The sequence below is a fragment of the Aphelocoma coerulescens genome, chromosome 30 (assembly GCF_041296385.1).
Source record: "Aphelocoma coerulescens isolate FSJ_1873_10779 chromosome 30, UR_Acoe_1.0, whole genome shotgun sequence".
In the NCBI taxonomy this organism is placed as follows: Eukaryota; Metazoa; Chordata; class Aves; order Passeriformes; family Corvidae; genus Aphelocoma; species Aphelocoma coerulescens.
In genome coordinates this window covers 1,019,488-1,038,321 of record NC_091043.1, presented here as the reverse complement: position 1 = coordinate 1,038,321, position 18,834 = coordinate 1,019,488, and the positions used below count along the sequence as shown (strand labels likewise).

The 18,834-nt window shown below is 57.1% G+C and overlaps 2 protein-coding genes across 3 annotated transcripts in view; both read left to right on the top strand.

Moving 5' to 3' along the window:
* The first annotated feature begins 1,582 nt into the window (after positions 1-1,582).
* Positions 1,583-12,033, top strand: PGLS (6-phosphogluconolactonase). Of its 2 annotated transcripts, XM_068998012.1 has the most exons (6): positions 1,583-2,895; positions 4,760-4,867; positions 7,279-7,380; positions 11,067-11,123; positions 11,446-11,586; positions 11,687-12,033. In XM_068998012.1, exons 1-6 carry the CDS (start codon positions 2,626-2,628, stop codon positions 11,822-11,824), a joined length of 816 nt encoding a protein of 271 aa, XP_068854113.1. In that variant the 5' UTR covers positions 1,583-2,625; the 3' UTR covers positions 11,825-12,033. The 2 variants fall into 2 exon arrangements, with proteins under 2 accessions (XP_068854113.1, XP_068854114.1); XM_068998013.1 differs by lacking the exon at positions 11,067-11,123.
* Positions 12,034-15,733: 3,700 nt separating this feature from the next.
* Positions 15,734-18,834, top strand: part of LOC138100198 (procollagen galactosyltransferase 1-like) — a 40,010-nt gene continuing 36,909 nt past the window's right edge. Inside the window, exons 1-2 of the mRNA XM_068997966.1 lie at positions 15,734-16,031; positions 17,362-17,472. Of these exons, the coding sequence (XP_068854067.1) occupies positions 15,760-16,031; positions 17,362-17,472 (383 nt within the window). The 5' untranslated portion in view covers positions 15,734-15,759. The remainder of the gene's footprint in view (positions 16,032-17,361; positions 17,473-18,834) is intronic.

Sequence of the window (18,834 nt, the reverse complement as noted above, 5' to 3'; positions counted from 1 at the left end):
CCAAATCCCGAAAATCCTGCTGGAAAACCTCCCTGGGATCCCCCAAATTCCTCCTGGATCGGGCGGTGCACGCCCGGATCTGCGCCGGCAACTTGGGGTTCTGATCCCGAAAATCCCGCTGGAAAACCTCCCTGGGATTCCCAAATCCCAAAAATCTGCCTGGAAAATCCCCCTGGGATTCCCAAAACCCCAAAAATCCGGCTGGGAAATGCCCCTGGATCTCCTGGAAAACGCAGAGTTCCAGGGAAACCAGCGGGAATTCCTGGGAAAAATGGGATTTCCTGGAAAAAAATGGGATTTCCTGGGAAAAAATGGGATTTCCTGGAAAAAAAATGGGATTTCCTGGAAAAAAATGGCATTTCCTGGAAAAAAATGGGATTTCCTGGAAAAAACATGGGATTTCCTGGAAAAAAAACGGGATTTCCTGCAAAAAAAATGGGATTTCCTGGGGAAAAAAATGGGATTTCCTGGAAAAAAAAAATGGGATTTCCTGGAAAAAAAATGGGATTTCCTGGGAAAAATGGGATTTCCTGGGAAAAAATGGGATTTCCAGGAAAGAAATGGGATTTCCTGGAAAAAAAAAGGGATTTCCTGGGAAAAAAAGGGATTTCCTGGAAAAAAAAAGGGATTTCCTGGAAAAAAAAGGGGATTTCCTGGAAAAAAAAGGGATTTCCTGGAAAAAAAAGGGGATTTCCTGGAAAAAAAATGGGATTTCCTGGGGAAAAAATGGGATTTCCTGGGGAAAAAATGGGATTTCCTGGAAAAAAGATGGGATTTCCTGGAAAAAAAAAAGGGATTTCCTGGGAAAAAAGATGGGATTTCCTGGAAAAAAATGGGATTTCCTGGAAAAAAAAATGGGATTTCCTGGGGAAAAAATGGGATTCCCTGGGGAAAAAATGGGATTTCCTGGAAAAAAATGGGATTTCCTGGAAAAAAAAAAGGGATTCCCTGGGGAAAAAATGGGATTTCCTGGAAAAAAATGGGATTTCCTGGGAAAAAATGGGATTTCCTGGGGAAAAAATGGGATTTCCTGGAAAAAAGATGGGATTTCCTGGAAAAAAAATGGGATTTCCTGGAAAAAAAAAAGGGATTTCCTGGAAAAAAAAATGGGATTTCCTGGGGAAAAATGGGATTTCCTGGGGAAAAAATGGGATTTCCTGGAAAAAAAATGGGATTTCCTGCGGAAAAAATGGGATTTCCTGGGGAAAAAATGGGATTTCCTGGGAAAAAATGGGATTTCCTGGGAAAAAAATGGGATTTCCTGGGGGAAAAAACGGGATTTCCTGGAAAAAAGATGGGATTTCCTGGAAAAAAGATGGGATTCCCTGGAAAAAAATGGGATTTCCTGGGGAAAAAATGGGATTTCCTGGAAAAAAAAATGGGATTTCCTGGAAAAAAAGGGGATTTCCTGGAAAAAAAATGGGATTTCCTGGGGAAAAAATGGGATTTCCTGGAAAAAAAAAAGGGATTTCCTGGGGAAAAAATGGGATTTCCTGGGGAAAAAACGGGATTTCCTGGAAAAAAGATGGGATTTCCTGGAAAAAAAAAAGGGATTTCCTGGGGAAAACCAGGAGATTTCCGTGGAAAGCAGCGGGATTCGCAGGCAGATTGCAGGATTGGGAGGGAAAATGGGAGGATTTCCTGGGAAACGGCGGAATTCCCGGGAAAAACAGCGGGAATTTGAGGAAAATGGCGGGAATTTGAGGAAAACAGTGGGAATTTTCTGGAAAATGGCGGGAATTTGAGGAAAAAGGTGGGAATTTGAGGAAAACAGCGGGGATTTTCTGGAAAATGGCGGGAATTTGAGGAAAACAGTGGGAATTTGAGGAAAACAGTGGGAATTTGAGGAAAATGGCGGGAATTTGAGGAAAACTGTGGGAATATCCTGGCAAGTAGCGGCGTTCCCAAGGATCCAGGAGGCTCCCAAGGATCCCGGAGATTCCCAAGGATTCCGGAGATTCCCAAGGATCCAGGAGGCTCCCAAGGATCCAGGAGGAGCCCGGCGCCTTTCCCAGGAGCCGCTCGCACTTTGCAGGAGGATTTGGGATGGATTTTTTGGAGGGAAAGCAGCGGAATTCCGAGGGAAACCGGGCCCGGCCTCGGACGGCACCGAGGAGGGGGCGGCGCTGCTGAACTCGGGCGGCAGCGCTAATTAGCGACTAATTCGTGCCTAATTAACCCCCCCTAGGGACTCCTTCGTAAGCTCCCGCCGCGGAGGGGCCAGCACGGACGGATTTATTGACGGAGCCCCCAGCGCCGGACTGGAATTTAACCGATTTAGGTCGTTTTTAACCTGATCCGCTGCGTTTGGTTGTGTCTGAGCGCGAGGCCATTAAAAACCAGCGACTGTGCCGCGTGCTGTGCTGCGGGCTCGGGGGGGAGCAGCGAGAGAGGGCTCGTGTGGGGCTCGTGGGGAAGAGCCGCGAAACAACCGCTCTCCTCCGGGTAGCGCCGCTACGCGAGGCCGAGGCTTCACTAGGCCGCACTAGGCCGCGGGTTGCTAGGCAACGCGGCGCGTTGATGACGCAACTCGCAGCGCGCCGCCTGGCCGTCGCTCCGTTACTTAGCAACGCGGCGCGCCGCTGACGTCACTTCCGCCTTCTTCTTCCTCCCCGCGGCGCTATCATGGCGGCCGTGTCGGTGTTCCCCTCGCCGCGGGAGCTCGGCGCGGCCCTGGCGCGCCTCGTGGCGGAGGCGGCGGCCGCGGCGGTGGCGAGCGACGGCCGCTTCACGCTGGGGCTCTCCGGGGGCTCCATGGTGGAGCTGCTGGCGCGGGAGCTGCCGCCCGCCCTCAGCGCCACGCCCGGCGCCGAGCCCTCGCGGTGGCTCGTGGCGTTCTGCGACGAGCGCCTCGTGCCGCCCGAGCACCCCGACAGCACCTTCGGGGCCTACCGGGTGAGGAGCGCGCGGGGCGGCCCCGGGGCGGCCCCTCCGGGACGGCCCCGCCGCCGGAGCCGGGCGGTGTCGCCGCCTTCGCCGTCCCCCCCGCGCCCGTGGGCCCGCGCCACGGGTTCCCCGCGCCACGGGTTCCCACCCCCCCCCCCCCGCTTCCGCTCCGGTTCCTCCCCAGAGCTCCCAGTGCGCTCCCAGTTCAGCCCAGTCCATCCCAGTGCGCTCCCAGTTCAGCCCAGTGCGCTCCCAGTTCAGCCCAGTCCATCCCAGTGCGCTCCCAGTTCATCCCAGTGCGCTCCCAGTTCAGCCCAGTCCATCCCAGTGCGCTCCTAGTTCAGCCCAGTGCGCTCCCAGTTCAGCCCAGTGCGCTCCCAGTTCAGCCCAGTCCATCCCAGTGCGCTCCTAGTTCAGCCCAGTGCGCTCCCAGTTCAGCCCAGTCCATCCCAGTGCGCTCCCAGTTCAGCCCAGTGCACTCCCAGTTCAGCCCAGTCCATCCCAGTGCGCTCCCAATCCATCCCAGTGCGCTCCCAGTTCAGCCCAGTCCATCCCAGTGCGCTCCCAATCCATCCCAGTGCGCTCCCAGTTCAGCCCAGTGCGCTCCCAATCCATCCCAGTGCGCTCCCAATCCATCCCAGTGCACTCCCAATCCATCCCAGTGCGCTCCCAGTTCAGCCCAGTGCGCTCCCAGTCCATCCCAGTGCGCTCCCAGTCCAGCCCAGTGCGCTCCCAGTTCATCCTAGTGCCCTTCCAGTGCTCCCAATGCCCTCCCAGTGCTCCCAGTGCGCTCCCAGTCCATCCCAGTGCTCCCAGGGCCCTCCCGGTGCCCTCCCAGTGCTCCCAGGGCCCTCCCAGTGCCCTCCCAGTTCATCCCCGTGCGCTCCCAGTGCCCCCCCAGTGCGCTCCCAGTGCCCTCTCAGTCCATCCCAGTGCCCCCAGTGCCTCCCAGTGTGCTCCCAGTTCATCCCAGTGTGCTCCCAGTGTCCTCCCACTCCATCCCAGTGCCCTCCCAGTGCTCCCAGCGCTCTCCCAGTGCTCCCAGTCCCTCCCAGTGCTCCCAGTCACTGTCCCAGTGCTCCCAGTGCTGCTCCCAGTGCTCCCAGTGACGCTCCCGCTCCCACTCCCAGTGCTCCCAGTGCTGCTCCCAGTGACACTCCTGCTTCCGGTGCTCCCAGTGACATTCCCAGTGCTCCCAGTGCCCTCCCAGTGCCCTCCCAGTAACCCTCCCGTTCCCCTCCCAGTCACTGTCCCAGTGTTCCCAGTGCCCTCCCAGTAACCCTCCCATTCCCCTCCCAGTCCCAGTCACTGTCCCAGCGCTCCCACTGACACTCCCAGTCCATCCCAGTAACCCTCCCGTTCCCCTCCCAGTCCCAGTTACTGGCCCAGTTGCCCCCAGTGCTCCCAGTCACTGTCCCAGTGCTCCCAGTGACACTCCCAGTCCATCCCAGTAACCCTCCCGTTCCCCTCCCAGTCCCAGTCACTGTCCCAGTGTTCCCAGTCCATCCCAGTAACCCTCCCGTTCCCCTCCCAGTCCCAGTCACTGTCCCAGTGTTCCCAGTGCCCTCCCAGTAACCCTCCCATTCCCCTCCCAGTCCCAGTCACTGTCCCAGCGCTCCCAGTGACACTCCCAGTCCATCCCAGTAACCCTCCCGTTCCCCTCCCAGTCCCAGTTACTGGCCCAGTTGCCCCCAGTGCTCCCAGTCACTGTCCCAGCGCTCCCAGTGACACTCCCAGTCCATCCCAGTAACCCTCCCGTTCCCCTCCCAGTCCCAGTTACTGGCCCAGTTGCCCCCAGTGCTCCCAGTCACTGTCCCAGTGCTCCCAGTGACACTCCCAGTCCATCCCAGTAACCCTCCCGTTCCCCTCCCAGTCCCAGTTACTGGCCCAGTTGCCCCCCCCCGGGCCCCAGGTGCTCTCGGTCCGCTCCGAGCTGGACCCGGCCGCCGCCGCCAGCGACTACTGGGAGCAGCTGCAGAGGGTACTGGGATGGACTGGGAGGGACTGGGATGGACTGGGAGGGACTGGGAGAGGACTGGGAGGGAATGGGAGGGACTGGGATGGACTGGGAGGGAATGGGAGGGAATGGGAGGGACTGGGATGGAATGGGAGGGAACTGGGATGGACTGGGATGGAACTGGGATGGACTGGGAGGGAATGGGAGAGGACTGGGAGGGACTGGGATGGACTGGGAGGGACTGGGAGCAGCTGCAGAGGGTACTGATATGGACTGGGATGGACTGGGAGGGAATGGGAGGGAATGGGAGGGAACTGGGATGGACTGGGATGGACTGGGAGCAGCTGCAGAGGGTACTGGGATGGACTGGGAGGGACTGGGAGGGACTGGGATGGACTGGGAGGGAATGGGAGGGACTGGGAGGGACTGGGAGGGACTGGGAGGGACTGGGAGGGAATGGGAGGGAATGGGAGGGACTGGGATGGAATGGGAGGGAACTGGGATGGACTGGGATGGAACTGGGATGGACTGGGAGGGAATGGGAGAGGACTGGGAGGGACTGGGATGGACTGGGAGGGACTGGGAGCAGCTGCAGAGGGTACTGATATGGACTGGGATGGACTGGGAGGGAATGGGAGGGAATGGGAGGGAACTGGGATGGACTGGGATGGACTGGGAGCAGCTGCAGAGGGTACTGGGATGGACTGGGAGGGACTGGGAGGGACTGGGATGGACTGGGAGGGAATGGGAGGGACTGGGAGGGACTGGGAGGGACTGGGAGAGGACTGGGAGGGAATGGGAGGGACTGGGATGGACTGGGAGGGAATGGGAGGGAATGGGAGGGACTGGGATGGAATGGGAGGGAACTGGGATGGACTGGGATGGACTGGGAGGGACTGGGAGCAGCTGCAGAGGGTACTGGGATGGACTGGGAGGGACTGGGAGGAACTGGGAGGGAACTGGGATGGACTGGGATGGACTGGGAGGGACTGGGAGCAGCTGCAGAGGGTACTGGGATGGACTGGGAGGGACTGGGAGGAACTGGGAGGGAACTGGGATGGACTGGGAGGGACTGGGATGGACTGGGAGCAGCTGCAGAGGGTACTGGGATGGACTGGGAGGGACTGGGAGGAACTGGGAGGGAACTGGGATGGACTGGGAGGGACTGAGATTGACTGGTGTGAACTGGTCTGTACTGGTCCATACTGATCTGTACCAGTTCCTACTGGTCCATAGTGGTCCATACTGGTCCGTACTGGTCCATACTGGTCCGTACTGGTCCGTACTGGTCCCTACTGATCCGTACTGCTCAGTACTGGTCCGTACTGGTCCGTACTGGTCTGTACTGATCCGTACTGCTCCATACCGGTCCGTACTGATCCATACTGATCTGTACTGGTCCATACTGGTCCATACCGGTCCATACTGGTCCATACTGCTCCATACTGGTCCGTACTGGTCCATACTGGTCCATACTGGTCCATACTGGTCCGTACTGCTCCATACTGGTCCGTACTGGTCCATACTGGTCCGTACTGGCCCGTACTGGTCCGTACTGGTCCATACTGGTCCGTACTGGCCCGTACTGGTCCATACCGGTCCATACTGGTCCATACCGGTCCATACTGGTCCATACCGGTCCATACTGGTCCGTACTGCTCCATACCGGTCTGTACTGATCCATACTGATCCGTACTGGTCCATACTGGTCCATACCGGTCCATACTGGTCCATACCGGTCCATACTGGTCCGTACTGATCCATACTGATCCGTAGTGGTCCATACTGCTCCATACTGCTCCATACCGGTCCCTACTGGTCCGTACTGGTCCGTACCGATCCGTACTGCTCCATACCGGTCTGTACCGATCCGTACTGGTCCGTACTGCTCCGTACCGGTCCGTACCGGTCCGTACTGGTCCGTACTGGTCCGTACTGGTCCGTACTGCTCCGTACTGCTCCATACTGGTCTGTACTGATCCATACTGATCCATACCGGTCCGTACTGGTCCATACTGGTCCGTACCGGTCCCTACTGGTCCGTACCGATCCGTACTGCTCCATACCGGTCTGTACCGATCCGTACTGCTCCGTACTGCTCCATACCGGTCCGTACTGGTCCGTACTGGTCCATACTGCTCCGTACTGCTCCATACCGGTCCGTACTGGTCCGTACTGGTCCATACTGCTCCGTACTGCTCCATACCGGTCCGTACTGGTCCGTACTGGTCCATACTGCTCCGTACTGCTCCATACCGGTCCGTACTGGTCCGTACTGGTCCATACTGCTCCGTACTGCTCCATACCAGTCCGTACCGGTCCGTACCGGTCCGTACTGGTCCGTACTGGTCCATACTGCTCCGTACTGCTCCATACCAGTCCGTACTGGTCCGTACCGGTCCGTACTGGTCCGTACTGGTCTCCCTGCTCGGCAGGCGTTCCCGGGCGAGGCGGTGCCGCAGTTCCAGCTGCTGCTGCTGGGGGTGGGGCCGGACGGGCACACCTGCTCGCTGTTCCCGGGCCACGCCCTGCTGCAGGTGGGAGCGGATTTCGGGCCCTTCTGGGTGGTCCTGGGCCCCAAATCCACCCCAATTCACCCCAAAATCCACCCCAAATCCACCCCAAATCCACCCAAAAATCACCCCAAAATCTACCCCAAATCCACCCCAAAATCCACCCCAAATCCACCCCAAATCCATCCCAAAATCACCCCAAAATCTACCCCAAAATTCCCCAAATCCACCCCAATTCACCCCAAAATCCACCCCAATTCACCCCAAATCCACCCAAAAATCACCCCAAAATCTACCCCAAAATTCCCCAAATCCACCCCAATTCACCCCAAATCCACCCAAAAATCCATCCCAAAATCCACCCCAAAATTCCCAAAATACACCCCAAAATCCACCCCAATTCACCCCAAAATCCACCCCAAATTCACCCCAAAATCCATCCCAAATTCACCCCAATTCACCCCAAAATTCCCCAAATCCACCCCAATTCACCCCAAATCCACCCCAAAATCCATCCCAAAATCACCCCAAAATCCACCCCAAAATTCCCCAAATCCACCCCAATTCACCCCAAATTCACCCCAATTCACCCCAAATCCACCCCAAATCCACCCCAAAATCCATCCCAAATTCACCCCAATTCACCCAAAAATTCCCCAAATCCACCCCAATTCCCCCCAAAATCCACCCCAAATTCACCCCAAAATCCATCCCAAATTCACCCCAATTCACCCCAAAATTCCCCAAATCCACCCCAATTCACCCCAAATCAACCCCAAATCCACCCCTAAATCCATCCCAAATTCACCCCAATTCACCCCAAAATTCCCCAAATCCACCCCAATTCACCCCAAAATCCACCCCAAATTCACCCCAAAGTCCATCCCAAAATCCACCCCAAAATCCACCCCAAAATCCACCCAAAAATTCCCAAAATCCACCCCAAATTAACCCCAAATCCACCCTAAATTCACCCCAAAATCCATCCCAAATTCACATAAATCCACCCCAAAATCACCCCAAAATCCACCCCAAATTCACCCCAAAATCCACCCCAAATTCACCCCAAAATCTACCCCAAAATTCCCCAAATCCACCCCAATTCACCCCAAATCCACCCCAAATCCACCCCAAAATCCATCCCAAAATCCACCCCAAAATCCACCCCCAAATCCACCCAAAAATTCCCAAAATACACCCCAAAATCCACCCAAAAATTCCCAAAATCCACCCCAAATTCACCCCCAATTCACCCCAAATTCACCCAAAATCCACCCCCAATTCACCCCAAAATTCCCCCAAATTCACCCCAAAATCACCCCGAATTCACCCAAATTCCCCAAATCCACCCAAAATCCACCCAAATCCCTCAAAATTCCACCCAAAATCACCCCAAATCCACTCAAAATCCCCCCCAAAATCCACCCAAATTCCACCCCAAATTCACCCCAAATCCACCCCAAAATCCACCCCAAATTCACCCCAAAATCCACCTCAATTCAACCCAAAATGATCCCAAAATGATCCCAAAAATCACCTTGAAATTACCCCGAAATCATCCCAAAATCACCCCAAAATCATCCCAAAAGCCACCCCAAATCGACCCAAAATCACCCCAAAATTCCCCAAATCCACCCCAAATTCACCCCAAAATTTCCCCCCCAATTCCACGCCAAATTCCCCCCAAAATTCACCCCAAATTTCCCCCAAAATTCCCCAAAATCCACCCCAAATTCACCCCCAATTCACCCCTAAATTCACCCCAAATTCACCCCAAATCCACCCCCAATTCACCCCAAATTTCCCCCAAATTCACCCCAAAATCACCCCGAATTCACCCAAATTCCCCAAATCCACCCAAAATCCCCCCCAAAATCCACCCAAATTCCACCCCAAATTCACCCCAAATCCACCCCAAAATCCACCTAAAATCCACCCAAAATCACCCCAAATTCACCCAAAATCCACCCAAATTCCCCCAAAATCCCCCCATTTCTCCCCATTTCCGCCATTCTCCCCCTTTCCCCCATTTCCCCCCTTTTCCCCCCATTTTTCCCAATTCCCCCCTTTTTTCCCATTTTTTCCCATTTTCCCCATTTTTCCTGAATTCCTCCCATTTTTTCCCAATTCCCCCCTTTTTCCCCCATTTCTCCACCCTTTTCCTCCCCTTTTCCCCCCAATTTTCCCCAATTTTCCCCCATTTTCCCCCAATTTCCCCTCATTTCCCCCCATTTCTCCCCCCATTTCCCCCCGTTTTTCCCAGTTTCCCCCTTTTTTCCCAATTTTCCCCCATTTTTCCCAATTTCCCCCTTTTTTCCCATTTCCCCCCTTTTTTCCCCAGTTTCCCCCATTTTTCCCATTTTTCCCAATTTCCCCCCGTTTTTCCCAGTTCCCCCTTTTTCCCATTTTTCCCATTTTCCCCCATTTTCCCAATTTCCTCCTGTTTTTCCCAATTTCCCCCTTTTTTCCCATTTTTTCCCAATTTTCCCCTTTTCCCCCCATTTTCCCCATTTTTCCCAATTTCCCCCATTTTTCCCAATTTCCCCCTTTTTTCCCATTTCCCCCCTTTTTTCCCCAGTTTCCCCCATTTTTCCCATTTTTCCCAATTTCCCCCCATTTTTCCCAATTTCCCCCTGTTTTCCCCCATTTTTCCAATTCCCCCTTTTTCCCCTTTTTCCCCCATTTTCCCATTTTTCCCAATTTCCCCGTTTTTCCCCCCAGGAGCAGCATTCCCTGCTCTCAGCCCCTCAGGACTCCCCGAAGCCGCCTCGGCTCCGGCTGCCGCTGCTCCCCCCCATTTTTCCCAATTTCCCCCCATTTTTCCCAATTTCCCCCTGTTTTCCCCCATTTTCCCAATTCCCCCTTTCTCCCCTTTTTCCCCCATTTTCCCATTTTTCCCAATTTCCCCGTTTTTCCCCCCAGGAGCAGCATTCCCCGCTCTCAGCCCCTCAGGACTCCCCGAAGCCGCCTCGGCTCCGGCTGCCGCTGCTCACTGTTCCCCCCATTTTTCCCAATTTCCCCCCATTTTTCCCAATTTCCCCCTGTTTTCCCCCATTTTCCCAATTCCCCCTTTCTCCCCTTTTTTCCCCCATTTTCCCATTTTTCCCAATTTCCCCGTTTTTCCCCCCAGGAGCAGCATTCCCCGCTCTCAGCCCCTCAGGACTCCCCGAAGCCGCCGCGGGCGCGGGTGACGCTGACGCTGACGCTGCTCAGCGCCGTTTTTCCGAATTTCCTCCTTTTTTCCCAATTCCCCCCTTTTCCCCCCAATTTTCCTCATTTTCCTAATTCCCCCTTTTTTACCCATTTTTCCCATTTTCCCATTTTTCCCAATTCCCCATTTTTTCCCCCCAGGAGCAGCATTCCCCGCTCTCAGCCCCTCAGGACTCCCCGAAGCCGCCTCGGCTCCGGCTCCGGCTGCCGCTGCTCCCCCCCATTTTTCCCAATTTCCCCCCATTTTTCCCAATTTCCCCCCATTTTTCCCAATTCCCCCATTCTCCCATTTTTCCCAATTTCCCCATTTTTTCCCCCAGGAGCAGCATTCCCCGCTCTCAGCCCCTCAGGACTCCCCGAAGCCGCCTCGGCTCCGGCTCCGGCTGCCGCTGCTCCCCCCCATTTTTCCCAATTTCCCCCCATTTTTCCCAATTCCCCCCCGTTTTTCCCCCGTTTTCCCATTCTCCCATTTTTCCCAATTTCCCCGTTTTTCCCCCCAGGAGCAGCATTCCCTGGTGGCAGCCCTGGAGGACTCCCCGAAGCCTCCGCGGGCGCGGGTGACGCTGACGCTGACGCTGCTCAGCGCCGTTTTTCCCAATTTCCTCCTTTTTTCCCAATTCCCCCCTTTTCCCCCCAATTTTCCTCATTTTCCTAATTCCCCCTTTTTTACCCATTTTTCCCATTTTCCCATTTTTCCCAATTCCCCATTTTTTCCCCCCAGGAGCAGCATTCCCCGCTCTCAGCCCCTCAGGACTCCCCGAAGCCGCCGCGGCTCTGGTGACGCTGCCGCTGCTCCCCCCCATTTTTCCCAATTTCCCCCCATTTTCCCAATTCCCCCATTTTTCCCATTTTTCCCAATTTCCCCGTTTTTCCCCCCAGGAGCAGCATTCCCTGGTGGCAGCCCTGGAGGACTCCCCGAAGCCGCCGCGGGCGCGGGTGACGCTGACGCTGCCGCTGCTCAACGCCGCTCGCTCCGTGCTCCTCGTGGCCGCCGGCGCCTCCAAAGCCGCCGCGCTCAAGGTTCGCTCCGGCCCCGACATCCCGGGATTTTTTTTTTCCTCCTTGGAATTCCCACGTTCCCGCCCCCCCACCTCATTCCCGGCTCCTTTGGCTCCCGCAGAGGATCCTGGAGGGCGACGAGGAGGAGCCGCTGCCGGCCGCGCGCGTCCGGCCCCGCTCCGGGCGGCTCCGGTGGCTGCTGGACGAGGAGGCGGCGAAGGAGCTGCGGATTCCTGTGGAGAGATGGCCCGGGAGCTGAGGGATTCCGTGGGGAAATGGGCTGGGAATCCAGGAATTCCATGGAAAAACGGCCCGGGAGCTGAGGGATTCCATGGGGAAATGGGCTGGGAATCCAGGGATTCCAGGGGAAAATGGGCTGGGAATCCAGGGATTCCAGGGGGAAATGGGCTGGGAGCTGAGGGATTCCGTGGGGAAATGGGCTGGGAATCCAGGGATTCCATGGGGAAATGGGCTGGGAGTCCAGGAATTCCAGGGGGAAATGGGCTGGGAGTCCAGGGATTCTGGGAAAAACGGCCCGGGAGCTGAGGGATTCCATGGGGAAATGGGCTGGGAGTCCAGGAATTCCAGGGGGAAATGGCCCGGGAGCTGAGGGATTCCATGGGGAAATGGGCTGGGAATCCAGGAATTCTAGGGGAAAATGGGCTGGGAATCCAGGGATTCCAGGGGGAAATGGGCTGGGAGTCCAGGGATTCCGGGAAAAATGGCCCGGGAGCTGAGGGATTCCATGGGGAAATGGGCTGGGAATCCAGGGATTCCATGGAAAAATGGGCTGGGAGCTGAGGGATTCCATGGGGAAAAGGGCTGGGAATCCAGGGATTCCAGGGGGAAATGAGCTGGGAGCTGAGGGATTCCATGGGGAAATGGGCTGGGAATCCAGGGATTCCAGGGGAAAATGGGTTTGGAGTCCAGGAATTCCGGGAAAAACGGCCCGGGAGCTGAGGGATTCCAGGGGGAAATGGGCTGGGAATCCAGGGATTCCAGGGGAAAATGGGCTGGGAGTCCATGAATTCCGGGAAAAACGGCCCGGGAGCTGAGGGGTTCCATGGGGAAATGGGCTGGGAATCCAGGGATTCCATGGAAAAATGGGCTGGGAATCCCTGGATTCCAGGGGGAAAATGGGCTGGGAATCCAGGGATTCCATGGGAAAATGGGCTGGGAATCCAGGGATTCCAGGGGAAAATGGGCTGGGAATCCAGGGATTCCAGGGGGAAATGAGCTGGGGATCCAGGGATTCCATGGAAAAATGGGCTGGGAGCTGAGGGATTCCATGGGGAAATGGGCAGGGAATCCAGGAATTCTAGGGGAAAATGGGCTGGGAATCCAGGGATTCCAGGGGGAAATGGGCTGGGAGTCCAGGGATTCCGGGAAAAATGGCCCGGGAGCTGAGGGATTCCATGGGGAAATGGGCTGGGAGTCCAGGAATTCCAGGGGGAAATGGGCTGGGAATCCAGGGATTCCATGGAAAAATGGGCTGGGAGCTGAGGGATTCCATGGGGAAAAGGGCTGGGAATCCAGGGATTCCAGGGGGAAATGAGCTGGGAGCTGAGGGATTCCATGGGGAAATGGGCTGGGAATCCAGGGATTCCAGGGGAAAATGGGTTTGGAGTCCAGGAATTCCGGGAAAAACGGCCCGGGAGCTGAGGGATTCCAGGGGGAAATGGGCTGGGAATCCAGGGATTCCAGGGGAAAATGGGCTGGGAGTCCATGAATTCCGGGAAAAACGGCCCGGGAGCTGAGGGGTTCCATGGGGAAATGGGCTGGGAATCCAGGGATTCCATGGAAAAATGGGCTGGGAATCCCTGGATTCCAGGGGGAAAATGGGCTGGGAATCCAGGGATTCCATGGGAAAATGGGCTGGGAATCCAGGGATTCCAGGGGAAAATGGGCTGGGAATCCAGGGATTCCAGGGGGAAATGAGCTGGGGATCCAGGGATTCCATGGAAAAATGGGCTGGGAGCTGAGGGATTCCATGGGAAAATGGGCTGGGAATCCAGGGATTCCAGGGGAAAATGGGCTGGGAATCCAGGAATTCCAGGGGGAAATGGGCTGGGAGTCCAGAGATTCCAGGGGGAAGTGGCCCAGGAGTTGAGGGATTCTGGGAAAAACGGCCCAGGAATCCAGGAATTCCAGGAAAAACGGCCCAGGATTCCAGGGATTCCAGGGGAAAACGGCCCAGGAATCCCAGAATTCCCATTCCTGGGGTGTGGGATCCTCTGGGAAAGGGTTTGGGGTTTTAGAGCCGGGAATTCCCATGGAAAACAGCCCGGGAATCCAGGAATTCCATGGGAAAATCCCATTCTTGGGATGTGGGATCCTCTGGAAAACGGTTTGGGATTTTAGAGCTGGGAATTCCCAGGGAAAAACATTCCAATATTTAGGAATTCCCATGGAAAATGGCCCGGGAGTTGAGGAATTCCCTGGAAAACCGGCCCGGGAGCTGGGAATTCCCAAGGAAAAACATTCCAGGAGCTGGGAATTCCCAGGGAAAAGGTCCCGGGAGTTGGGAATTCCTGCGGGATTGGGGGGCTCATTTTTTGGGGAGTTTTGGGCTCTTTTTCTTGGAATTTTTGGACTTTTTTTCTGGGATTTTGGGACCATTTTTCCTGGAATTTTGGGACTTTTTTTCCCGGAATTTTCTGATATTTTTACCTGGAATTTTTGGACTTTTTTTCTAGGAATTTTGGGACTTTTATTTCCTTGGAATTTTCGGACTTTTTTCTTGGAATTTTCAGACTTTTTTCCCTGGAATTTTCAGACTTTTTTCCCTGGAATTTTTGGGCTCTTTTTCTTGGGATTTTTGGACTTTTTTCCTGGAATTTTTGGACTTTTTTTTCATGGGATTTTGGGACCATTTTTCCTAGAATTTTTTGGCTTTTTTCCTGGAATTTTTGGACCATTTTTCCTGGAAGTTTTTGGCTTTTTTCTTGGAATTTTGGACTTTTTTTCCTTGGATTTTTTGGGCTCTTTTTCTTGGAATTTTCGGACTTTTTTTCCTGGAATGTTCGGACTTTTTTTCTTGGCACTTTTGGACTTTTTTTCCTGGGATTTTGGGACCTTTTTTCCTGGAATTTTTGGACTTTTTTCTTGGAATTGTCAGGCTTTTTTCTTGGCATTTTTGGATCTTTTTTCTTGGAATTTTTGGACTTTTTTTCCTGGAATTTTCAGACTTTTTTTCCTTGGAATTTTTGGACTTTTTTTCCTTGGAATTTTCGGACTTTTTTCTTGGCATTTTTGGACTTTTTTTTTCCCTGGAATTTTCAGACATTTTTTCTTGGAATTTTCAGACTTTTTTCCCCGGGATTTTTGATTGGATTTTTTGGGATTTTTGTACTCTTATTTTTTCGGGATCAGAGCGGGGCTTTGGCTGAGCTGGGAATTGCCGGGAAATCCTTGGAATTCCGGGAAATCACGGAAATAAAAAAAAATCCTGGAATTGTTTTGGGGCCAGGAATTCCAGTGTGGACTAGGATGAACTGGGACGGACTGGGAGGGACTGGGAGGGGGTGGAAAGGAGGGAAAAGGGGCTGGAAAAAGCGGATTTGTTTTTCCCTCTTTTTTCCCATCTTTCCCCGCTCCTGCACCAAATCCCGAAATTTTTGGGGGGAATAAAGCGCAAAACCACTCCCTAAATCAGAATATTCCCATTTCTTTCTCCTTATTCCCATTTCTTTCTCTTTATTCCCATTTTTTTTTCCTTTATTTCCCTCTGGAATTTTGAGGTTAGAACAGCTGAAAAGCGGGAAAATTCGGAGTTAAAACTCCTTGAAAAAACGGAAATTCGGGATTAAAAAACCCTTGGGAAGGGGAAATTCTGAAGGGGAAGTTACTCGGAGCCGGAATTTGGGGTAAAAACGGCTGAAAAATGGGAAAAATTCGGGGTTAAAAATCCCTGGAAAACGAAATTTTTAGGGGGAATTCTCTGAGGGGAGAAGGGGGCGTGGCCACAAGGGGGCGTGATCACAGACATGCCCATATATGGGTGCGGTGTGGGCGTGGTCTAACACCAGCACCACCCATATATGGCTATAGGGGGCGTGGCCACGCGCCGTGTCCATATATGGATGTAGCGGGCGTGGTCACAACGCGGACTGACCAATCAGAGCGCGCGTGGGCGTGGCCAAGGCGAGGCCCCCTGAGGGAGAAGGGCGGGGCCCGCTGTGAGGGGCGCCCAAGATGGCGGCGCGGCCGTGGCCGCTGCTGCTGCCGCTGCTGCTGCTGGCGGGGCCGGGCCGGGGCCCCGGCGGCTCCTCCGGGGGGCTCCGGCTCGGCCTCGGGCCCGGCCCGGCCGCCGGGTACTTCCCCGAGGAGCGCTGGAACCCGGAGTCGCCGCTGCGGCCGCCGCGCGTGGCCGTGGCGCTGCTGGCGCGGAACGCGGCCCACGCGCTGCCGCTGGTGCTGGGCGGGCTCGAGAGGCTGCGGCACTCCAAGGACAGGATGGCGCTGTGGTGGGTCTGGGGACACTGGGGGGACTGGGGACACTGGGGGACACTGGGGGCACTGGGGGACGCGGCACCCCAAGGACAGGATGGCGCTGTGGTGGGTCAGGGGACACTGGGGGGCACTGGGGACACTGGGGGGCACTGGGGACACTGGGGGGACACTGGGGGACATTGGGGATACTGGGGGACACTGGGGGGACACGGCACCCCAAGGACAGGACGGCGCTGTGGTGGGTCTGGGGACACTGGGGGCACTGGGGGGCACTGGGGACACTGGGGGACATTGGGGATACTGGGGGACACTGGGGGGACACGGCACCCCAAGGACAGGATGGCGCTGTGGTGGGTCAGGGGACACTGGGGATACTGGGGACACTGGGGGACACTGGGGGACACGGCACCCCAAGGACAGGATGGTGCTGTGGGGGGTCAGGGGACACTGGGGGGCACTGGGGGGCACTGGGGACACTGGGGGACATTGGGGATACTGGGAGACACTGGGGGACACGGCACCCCAAGAACAGGATGGCGCTGTGGTGGGTCTGGGGACACTGGGGGGACTGGGGACACTGGGGGACACTGGGGGACACGGCACCCCAAGGACAGGATGGTGCTGTGGTGGGTGAGGGGACACTGGGGGGCACTGGGGACACTGGGGATACTGGGGACACTGGGGACACAATGGGGACATTGGGGACGCTGGGGGGGCACTGGGGGACACTGGGGGGACACTGGGGGCACTGGAGGACACTGAGGGGACACTAGGGATACTGGTGGACATTGGGGGGACATTGGGGACACTGGGGAGACACTGGGGGGATACTGGGGACACTGCGGACACGGCACCCCAAGAACAGGATGGCGCTGTGGTGGGTCAGGGGACACTGGGGGGACTGGGGACACTGGGGGACATTGGGGATACTGGGGGGGCACTGGGGGACACGGCACCCCAAGGACAGGATGGCGCTGTGGTGGGTCAGGGGACACTGGGGGGACTGGGGACACTGGGGGACACTGGGGGAACACTGGACACACTGGGGGGACACTGGGGACACACTGGGGGCACTGGGGGACACTGGGGATACTGGGGGGGCACTGGGGGACACTGGGGGCACTGAGGGGACACTGGGGGGGCACTGGGGGCACAATGGGGACACTGGGGGACACTGGGGGGCCACTGTGGGGGCGGGCACTGGGGGGGACACTGGGGCCAACACTGGGGGGCCACTGGGAAGGAGCCGAGCGAGTGTGAGTGGAGTGTGAGGGACCCTCAGGGAGGGGCTCCTCAGGGTGACACCCCCCGTGGGACCCTCGGGTGTCCCTGCTGTCCCCTCAGGGTGGCCGTTGACCACAGCGTGGACAACACCTCGGCGCTGCTGGGCGAGTGGCTGGGCCGCGTGCGGGGCCTCTACCACCGGGTGCTCTGGAGGCACCAGGAGGAGCCCAAGTGAGGGGCTGTGGGGGGGTCCTGGGGGGCTCAGGGGTAAATTTGGGGAGGTCCTGAGGGGTTTGGGGGGGTCCCAGGGGGGTTTTGGGGGTCCCTGTGGGTTGGGGGTGCGGGGCCTGTACCAGCGGGTGCTCTGGAGGCACCAGGAGGAGCCCAAGTGAGGGGCTTGGTGGGCTTCTGGGGGGCTCAGGGACAAATTTGGGGGGGTCCTGAGGGGTTTTGGGGGTCCCAGGGGGGTTTTGGGGGTCCCCGTGGGTTGGGGGTGTGGGGCCTCTACCACCGGGTGCTCTGGAGGCACCAGGAGGAGCCCAAGTGAGGGGCTTTGGGGGGGTCCTGGGGGGCTCAGGGGTAAATTTGGGGGGGTCCTGAGGGGTTTGGGGGGGTCCCAGGGGGGTTTTGGGGGTCCCCGTGGGTTGGGGGTGCGGGGCCTGTAGCAGGGGGTGCTCTGGAGGCACCAGGAGGAGCCCAAGTGAGGGGCTTTGGGGGGGGTCCTGGGGGGCTCAGGGACAAATTTGGGGGGGTCCTGAGGGGTTTGGGGGGGTCCCAGGGGGGTTTTGGGGGTCCCTGTGGGTTGGGGGTGCGGGGCCTCTGCCACCGGGTGCTCTGGAGGCACCAGGAGGAGCCCAAGTGAGGGGCTTTGGGGGGGTCTTGGGGGGCTCAGGGGTAAAATTGGGGGGGTCCTGAGGGGTTTGGGGGGGTCCTAGGGGGTCTTTGGGGGTCCCTGTGGGTTGGGGGTGCGGGGCCTGTACCAGCGGGTGCTCTGGAGGCACCAGGAGGAGCCCAAGTGAGGGGCTGTGGGGGGGTCCTGGGGGGCTCAGGGACAAATTTGGGGGGGTCCTGAGGGGTTTTTGGGGGTCCTGGGGTCTCTGGGGGGGAATTTGGGGCATCCTGGGGGAGGGTTGGGGGGTCTTTGGGGGTCCCTGTGGGTTGGGGGTGTGGGGCCTCTCCCAGCGGGTGCTCTGGAGGCACCAGGAGGAGCCCAAGTGAGAGGCTTGGTGGGCTTCTGGGGGGCTCAGGGACAAATTTGGGGGGGTCCTGAGGGGTTTGGGGGGGTCCTGGGGTCTCTGGGGGGGAATTTGGGGCATCCTGGGGGGTTTTGGGGGTCCCCATGGGTTGGGGGTGCAGGGCCTCTACCACCGGGTGCTCTGGAGGCACCAGGAGGAGCCCAAGTGAGGGGCTTGGGGGGCTTCTGGGGTGTCCTGGGGGGCTCAGGGACAAATTTGGGGGGTCCTGAGGGGTTTTGGGGGGTCCCAGGGGGGTTTTGGGGAGACTTTGGGGGTCTCCATAGGTTGGGAGGGGGTTTGGTCACTTCAGGGAGTGGAGACACCCCGAGGAGCCATGGTGGGGGGCTGGGGGGATTTG

Coding starts and splice junctions, on each gene's coding strand:
- PGLS (XM_068998012.1), top strand. CDS start 2,626: ATGGCGGCCGTGTCGGTGTTCCCCTCGCCGCGGGAGCTCGGCGCGGCC. Junction 7,381..11,066: donor CGGGCCACGCCCTGCTGCAG/GTGGGAGCGGAT, acceptor TTTTCCCCCCAG/GAGCAGCATTCCCTGGTGGC. Junction 11,124..11,445: donor CGAAGCCTCCGCGGGCGCGG/GTGACGCTGACG, acceptor TTTTCCCCCCAG/GAGCAGCATTCCCTGGTGGC.